This window comes from Atta cephalotes (genome assembly GCF_000143395.1).
Source record: "Atta cephalotes unplaced genomic scaffold scaffold00023, whole genome shotgun sequence".
NCBI lineage: Eukaryota > Metazoa > Arthropoda > Insecta > Hymenoptera > Formicidae > Atta > Atta cephalotes.
Window position 1 is genome coordinate 2344831 of NW_012130087.1, and position 9161 is coordinate 2353991.

The window sequence follows — 9161 nt, forward strand, 5'->3', positions numbered from 1 at the left end:
AGAGAGAGAGAGAGAGAGAGAGAGAGAGAGGAGGGGGGAAGAGGAGTGAGAGACAAAGAGAGAATGAACGACAAGATAAGAGCGCGAATTAGGAATAATGATCAGCGATCGTATAACTTGACTCCCTATATGCAGTTCGAGGTTTGTAGGTTGGTGGGACCGTATAAAATCCGTTATGCACGCTTATGCGCTGCTACGACGAGTGAAAGCGATCGCACGTTCGGAAAGAAGCTCGATACGCGTACGACGTTGCATTTTGATTGCAATTTTCACATATATTGGCGCCAGTGTTACTACGCGGAATAATAATCGGGATTGCTTTCCAACGTTAGGCGAGTCCTCGAGAACGAGATTCAATTAACTGTGGCATGATTAAGAGGACAAGTTCTACAAAACTGCTTCTTGTGGAAGAGAAAACGGATATATATATATATAAAGATTGAAAAAAACAAAAACAATAATTGTTATTTAAGAAGACATCATTATAATTGTGAGAAGATATCATTTTATAAAATGTAATTAATTTTAACAACATAAATATAGTAGAGAGTGGTTAGAATCGGTCAAAGATGTTAGATGTTTTGAATAATATAATATTTTTGGTTCATGAATTTAATTTATCTCAAATGTGACTGTGCGCCGAAACGTTCGGACATTTAAACACAATCTCAATCTTAGCATATTAATAAATACTAATAAAAAGTAATTAATTTTATTTAAAAGATTTATTTAATGAAAAAATTGTTTATAAAGAAATGTTTATTCTCGAAATAAAAAAATTTACTCATTGTTACTAGTTTTTCTTAGGAAGTATAAAATGTCTAAAGATTTTGAATTTTATGTTCTCTCCTTTCGTTGAATTAGAAAAAAATAAAGAGTATATTAAACTTAAAGTTAATTTTACATTGGTGGAATCGGACTTTAAGTCATAAACTATTGGGTCAATTCTAAGCAGAATTATAAGACTCGTAAAGTGTTGTCGTAAAACTTGTAAGAACTTATAACTAATATTGTGCATATATATATCGTAAGACGTACGATTATTCATAAATATACGATTTTTTGTAAATTTTATGGTTAGTAAGAAGTTCTCTGTAAAAATATTGTATAAAAGTGTTTAAACACTAAAAAAGTCTTACAAATCTTATAGGAATATGTTACGAGCCTTACGAGTCTTTAGAATTTAAGCATAAATTTGCTAGTTATCGGTTCTATTTTAGTTAGTACTACACTAACTTTTTTAGTTAGTACTATGCTACATCGTAATTGGCTAAAATAAAATCGACAATCTATAATTTAAGGCTTAACTTATCTATAATGTGATTAGACATCTTTAAGACGTTTTATGCTCCAATTTTGGACTTTGTGCTGAGATTACTAATAGATTTCTAGACTTTTTAGCAAAATAACTGCATATTTGTGATTTATACAATAAAAAGGATTTCATATAAAAATTGTTCAGGTTTGCATCAAGTATTGTTTCAAATTGTTATAATTTTAAACGCGATCAGTAAAAATCTCGACGAAGATTATTACTTCTCGGAGAATCGATCTGACTGACGGGTGCTTGAATAACGAGCCACGGTCAACAACGGGAGAGCAAGGAAATCATTAACGGATACCGTCCAAGGTTGGTCAATGGCCGTGACCGTCGGAGAGACTACGCGCGCGCGCGTACACAAGTATATACACTCGACAAATACCTGTTACCTCGACAAATCCTTGATCCCGACATTGATCTCCCTGATCTTTCTCGTCTACACCGCGTAAATTATAGCTTATAAAGCTCTTCGGATTAAGTCGAATTAAAACGATATTACAATATTGAGAGAAAATTAGAACAAAGATCTCCAATTGAGCTGTGGACGATCTTACGACTGCACGAATTGAGCGATGTCGAAAGACACGCTCAAGATATATCGTTAACACGAAGTTAAGCCGAAAGAGAGATAACTACCGATTGTACGTAATAAATTTACGTAGCGATCAAGGGATGATTGCTCTTGTTACACGTCGAAGTTTTCTCGATCTTTCCCTTGCTCTTTCCGCTCCATCACACTTTCTGAGAGCGGATAATGTACAGCGCCAAGCAGGCGTGTTTCTTTTGCAGATGCGATAGTTCGATTAACGTTACGTTCGATTAATCAAGGTCCCGGCGGCGTTTCCCGTAGCGCGATTTATTTCGGCGTGATAGAAGAGAATCGCGAAAAGAAAGATAGAAAGAGCTAACTAGATCTCGCGATTCATGTCTTCCGTTTCAATATGTTCATACGTCCCGCTGTATAACGTTACTTACTCCACCGTTGCGACCTTGCGGTTAATTAAAAGCGTTCTCACGCCTGCCTGCGCGCCTCTCGGATCCGCGATGCGGTCGCGATCCTTTTTACGATCTCTCGTTCTGCCCTGAATTTTTTCGTACGAGTCACGGTGAGACGCGGCATGCATACATGATTTGCACATGGTTCGAATTTACAATATGACTGATCGAAATTCTGAGAAAGCGAATGTAAAAAAAAAACTCACAGTCGTTAAGAAGCTGACAAGCTGACAAAAACGAACATCATATTAATTCATTTTTTTTTAACATAATAGTTTTTGGTACACTTTTGTCCGTTTTTAAACCGAGATTAACGTAGATTAATCTCGGTTTAACTTATTTTTTATTTTCTTTTAGTTATAAAAATTATAAAAAGGGTAAAGACTAAATTAATACGAGATTAATTTTCATTGATAGAAATAAACATTAGCCAGTGATACGAATCTTTGTTCTTTATCCTTTTCATTAATTAATTAATAATAATCTTTAATTATTAATAATAATCTTTTATTATCATATTAATTCTGAAATACTTGAAAATTATCGTATTAATTCAGAAATATTTGAAAATTCCATATGATTATAAACTTTTTAAAAAATTATACGATCGTTATGTCTTGAGAAAATTTAGTAAGAAGCAGAAATAATTAAGATTAATAATATCAATGCTTGCAAATTACACTTAAATAATCATCTCGAATAACTCGAATAATGTTTAAACATATAAAATGTCGTTAAACACGTCGCGACAGATGATCGTAAAAGGAAGAAAAGTGATGAGCACGTGAAAATCGTTTAAACCTGAAGAACTCGAGATCGAAATCTCCGCCGGCGCCTTGCTGATGGCGATTTCGGTTGGGAATTATTCCAGACAATTCCTCATATCGTTCTATGTGTCTGTAATTGTCTCGGCCGGCCGTAAAAGTACTGTTACTACTCAAATTAGAATCGCCTTCTTCTACTCTTCCTCATCTTTATGACATTTTAAAAGATAATGATTTGAAATATCTGTTATCTGAAAAATTCTCTCTCTTGTTACAAAATAGATTATCTTCCATGAATCATATTATGAATTATGTTAATGGAAATCGATAAATAATTTATTATTTTTTTTTGTTTATATGAGAGCTAAAATGAAATTAATTTGTTCAATAATTGTTGAAAATAATGAAATTTGGAAATAAATATATATTTTAACTTAACTCTAAAATTTTGTGTTCTAACTTTTTACGATTATTTTTTGCCGATGGTTTAATTTTACTTGGTATAATTTTTACAATATCCGTATTTTATAAATAAAGGATAAGTAGTAGCAGAAATAATTAAGTATACTTTTAAGATCTTCATAAAATTTTTCAATTATTTAATGCTATCAATTTATTATATTGTTAATATTTATCTTATCTCGATATATTTATCTCGATATAGCTACACATAATTTATATTTACCATATAAATAATAATATATGGTATATATAATATATACCATATAAATAATAATATATGGCTCAATAAAAACAAATTAATAATAATAAAGTAGAAGAAAGGTTACGAGCTAAACAATAAACTTTTAATATTCGATAATAAACAGTACAAATATATATTTCGTTCACCAATCGGATCATTATCAATGTAAAAATAAAAATAGAATTTGAAATTATGATATTATATAGCGGTTGAGTAAAATATAAGTAAAATATTACAATAAATAGCCTATGAAGTTATCAGAAAATTTAAAATAATTTATATTTATATTTTCTATTTTCCCATTAACGTTTAATTAACGTTTAAGAAACGAAATTGTTAACAAAGTTAATCGGTCAATAAAGCTCGAGCTAGGATGTACCGTTTTTACGTTTACTTTGAGAAACAGATTCCCTACGGTCCATACGCGACGCGTCACCGAATCTAACGGTAACGTTGATTCGTCCAAAACGTCGTTTCCTCCTCTACAAGTCGAATGTTATCGAGTTGTATATTTACTTACATCCTTGTGAGCGGTAACGGTATATACGTTTCGGTGATTCGTTTCATGAATAAATTATTCTAACTATCACCACAAGACAATGACATTCCTTTTTATAACTAATGACAAATTTCAAACTAATATAGGCAATTTACTTATATTTATTTTTATTCTTGGAACCAGAAAACTTTTTTTTACTTTAATCAAATTATTGTAACTTATTGTTGGTTCGTAACAATCGAATTCATACATTTTATCGTGTTATTTTATGAAAATACTTTATAAAAAAAAGTAAATACTTAATGTGAATCATATAAAATGCAATGGGTTTCAAAACATTAAGCCATAAAATGGAATATCCGAAAAATCGAAAGCAAATCTTGACTTATTCCATACATTTAAATATTAAATGTTTGACTTCTCTTAATCTTAAAATGTAATATTTATCTAATACAAAAATAATATAGAATAAAATATATATAAAATAATTTTACAAAAAATTTAATTTGATTAATTTTTGATTCGGCGATTCAATTTTTTCTGTCTATCACTGATAATACATAGAGTGAAAAGAATTTTGTCAACAAAAAGGCGAAATTTTGAAGTTTCTAGATAACAAATTGATGTCAAAGACGTTATTTTGATGTTAAAATGACGACAAATAATGCCTGCTACTTAAGTAATTTTGTGGTTGCATCTAGAAAAAAAACCCGCGGCCTGCGGCGGCATACTTAAACGTTGCGTTTACGTTGCGCTTTAGATAATAAACGTTCGATGCACCATGAAGCGGTACAGTCGTAAAACAATCATTTCTTTGAAAGAAATATTTAGTGTTTCTCTTTGTCTAGTCTGTGTAAATTTCAAATTCCTAACCAGTGAGGGATGATGCATACACATAATAGATCTATTATGAATGGATGTTACAACTGTTCAACCACATTCACTCGAAGATCTATTTAGTTGACACTAATTAAAAGTAACATAACATTAATGTTACAATTTTGCAACAATAATATAAATATAATACATGATGTTACAATTATATTATTGAGTGCATAAGCATAACATTAATGTTTTGTTATACTTTTAATGGGGATGTCAACTGAACGTTATCCAAACTTCACTTTGGATTTATAAATCTAGACCTAAATTTTGATTTTTTTCTTGTTTTCACAAAATTAATTGTTCGAGACAAATTTTGTAGGACTTGCGAAGGACGATCGATCATTGATAGTATCTTTCAATTATAACATCAAAGAAATGTTTAATCTTTATCTTACTCACTGTGAGGAACATTTGTTTCAGCTTCAACTTTAAAAGTCCTTTCCCGGCCCGTTCGATAATCTCCACGTTACATTAAAATCCAGCAGACTATCCTCGAAAGACGGGGTAAGTAAAAAAAAGTTATAAATACCGAAAAAGAGAATATTAGAATTGGGACCACGATTCTCTCTTTCGCTTCCTTAAACACCGTTCATGTCACTGCACCGGATGTCGAGTGGGGTCGAGCACCTCCGTCCTCGCAGGTGGATGTCCAGAGGTTGACTGTAGAATCGTAAGTAACCGCTCTGTGCTTGGGCAGCCAGTCGGGGCGAAAGAGGGGATCTTTCTTTCTCTTTCTTCCTTTCTGGTCGGGGATACTGGCCCCTATTCTGCCTCTAAACCTTTTTCCGCATATTGGTGAAAAGAGAAGATAATTATTTGATGTAAGAGGATAAACCTCTGTTGACTCTCTTTTTCAAATAGGTTGTATAGATTGAAAAACGCAGAGAGAGCGTTCGAAGTTTTTCTCTATTAGAACAACCAGAGGATAATCAGAGAAAATAAGGGCTCGGGAAAATAAAAAACATTATATCTCTTTTAAAAAAAGTTTGAAAAGTTTTAAATCAATTTCTTATGAATAATAAATTTATTTTGTTATACGTTCTATTATTATAGAATTGTCATAAGCTGAAAATCAGAGATCTTTGCAAAATTTTCTGGAAAATTAAAATTCTTAGTTTTAAAGAAGTTTAAAATTAAATATATGCGTATATATATATATATCACACGCAATTTTGGAATAACTATCAACTTAATAATTAAATGGAAGCAGTTTCAACAGCACAGTGTTAGTTAATTTATATTACCATTTGCTGTGTTCAGTAAAACATTTATTTTGTAAGTCTTCGTTAAGATAGGATTATTCCTGCAGATTTAAAAGTATAATTCAATCAGCGCGAAGAAAACTTCCAACAGTTGTAAAAGAAACATTCTGTTGAATGCGATCATGTTAAATTGCTTTATCAAACAAAATATTTCATGATTTCCAAATAAAAAAAATTAAAAATTATTATTGAAAGCATCAGGGAAAATTTTGTCAGGAAATCAGAAAAAAGTTATGGAATTTTAGGATGAGAAATTTGTGAAAATCCTATACATCAATATCGATTAAAATTTAAAAAAATGCGGATTTCATGACAGATGAAAAAATACTAAACATTCAACAAATGATAAAAATTTATTATGGAATTTTTGAATTTACTGAAATTATGGGTGCTTTTCAGCAAGGATACAGTATAATACATTACACCCTTATTATTTGCTTATGTTAAGCAAGGATGAAACAATTCACTATGTTACCCAGTGTCTATGTCCTTGCTGGAAAGAACTCTATATAAATATAAATGGATATTTTCAAAAGCAATATATTTTCAAACAGAATTATCATATGAAATTGTTCTTATTGCACAAAGAAATACACGATCTTTTTTTATTAATTACATTGAGAGAAAAATATTTGATATTTGTAGCTATAATTATAATTATTATTATAATATTAATAATAGTAATCATACATATAGATCTAGCAACAAATATATATAGTTAGCAATCTATAAAATGATTATAATTATAGTTGTTATTACCATAAAAATAGTTGAAAATTAAAAATGATTCAAATGATTATAATTATAATTTGAATAATTTGAATAATTTTTATGGTTATAATAATTATAATTATAGTCGTTTTATAGATTGCTAACTATATATATTTGTTGTTAGAACTATACATATAGTTGTTATTACTAATATTATAGCAGTAATAATCATAATTATTAGTAATATGTAATTGTAACAAATATCAAAAAAATTTTCTTTCTTGCAATTTTTTACCAGCACCAATCATGGAAGCTTTATTGCTTGATTTTCGGAAAAATTTTAGAGAATCAAATGAAATCATGAATAATATCAAAATTTGCCGAAATTACAAAAATCTCAGATCTTAAAATAAAAATTACGTTCGCGTAACATAAATCTTGAATAAAAATCTTAATGAATAGAGAACAAATAAAATGGATATAGATATCTATGCTATTATTATTCTATAATTATTTTATATTTTTTATAAAATGATAAATAATTGATAGATTAAACCAAGCGACATTAATATTTTAATCTGTAGAAAATAAATTCTGTGAAACTTATTCTAGACCTTATACTAGATCTTAATTGTTCTAAAAATAATGTATTTCAGTATTCGTTATGATGTAATTTATAATGTATTCAAAAACATTTTCGTATTGCGAGCACTTGCAAACTGCTTTGATAAGATTAACATTTTCGTAACATACATAGAACATATACATAGAACGTTGCAAATTAATAATTGCGGAAATAAAATGTGGATTTTTTTAAGTGTATGATTTGATACAGCGTGTTTAATAACATTCTGTCGAGTAATAGCAAATTCGGTTGAAAAAATAGTATAATAATAGTACAGATTAAAAGTATATAATAGTACAGATTAAAAGTATATAGTTATTTATGTAGAATTATAATGTAAAATATCTAGTTTATAAGAAAACGTGCTATATTGCAAAATTGATATAAACAAAACTAATGTTATTAACCGAAAGTATTTTTAAAAATCACATTTGAAATGAGTATTCTAGATGATCAAATACTGGGATCCCATGGATTCTACTATATCTGACTTGAGCCAGACCATGTTTAGAGACAAAATATCTCAAAAATAATGTAGTTGAATCCAATAAGATTCCACACAAATTGATAGCTCATCTGATGGTACTTTTCAAACTTTACAATTCTTATTTGAAACATTTTTTTAAAAAATGCATTGTTCTCGAGATATTTTGTACTTAAGTTAAAATAGCCGAACATGTTTCGACCTTTGTCGGATATAGAATTCATAGGATTGCAAAATTTGATCACCTAGAGTATCTATTTCAAATGTGATCTTTCGACTGATGTTAATTTTTTTTAAATCACTTTTGCAATGTAGCACATTCTCTTGTCAGTGAAATATTACACATATTTTGTCAAATACACTAATTGTGCTACATACTTTACTAGCTTCCAAGTTTCATTATATAATTCTATACGATTTTGGTATATTCAATAGCAGCTTCAATTTATGCGACTAAATAAGTGAACATATCAACCGAATTCGTTATAATCTCTCGTCTTTTCTTTAAAATCTTAGACAACAATTGTTTTATATATTTTAGCATACATGTTTACAGTATAAGTCAGTATTAAACTTTATTAATTATTTTACTGATTTAAATATGGTGAAAATAATAAAAAAAATTACGAAGTGTAATTGTTTAATCCTCGAATTTAATGGAATTAACATGTGTATCTATGTGTCCACCGCGGTAAGAACCACGCTTCTTTTTTTGCTTCTCATGTCGAAACTTCTTGCCTTTTGTAAACTTCAATACTTCATTAGCGCGTTCCCCCCATGATCCTCTTGCACCTTTCTGTAGAGGAAAAAATAAATGTTAAATATGTCTTTACATTTTTCTTAAAGGTTAAAAGATTATATCTTTGTAGTAAAATCCCGATTTTCCCTCACCTTTATATACATCTTTATTA

At 29.4% G+C, this 9161-nt stretch overlaps 1 protein-coding gene across 1 annotated transcript in view; it reads right to left on the reverse strand.

The window, feature by feature from the left end:
* LOC105620007 overlaps positions 1–2460 on the reverse strand; it is an 8059-nt gene extending 5599 nt beyond the window's left edge. The window contains exon 1 of the mRNA XM_012201517.1: positions 2297–2460. Coding sequence (XP_012056907.1) covers positions 2297–2460 — 164 coding nt within the window. The remainder of the gene's footprint in view (positions 1–2296) is intronic.
* Between the last annotated feature and the right edge of the window lie 6701 nt (positions 2461–9161).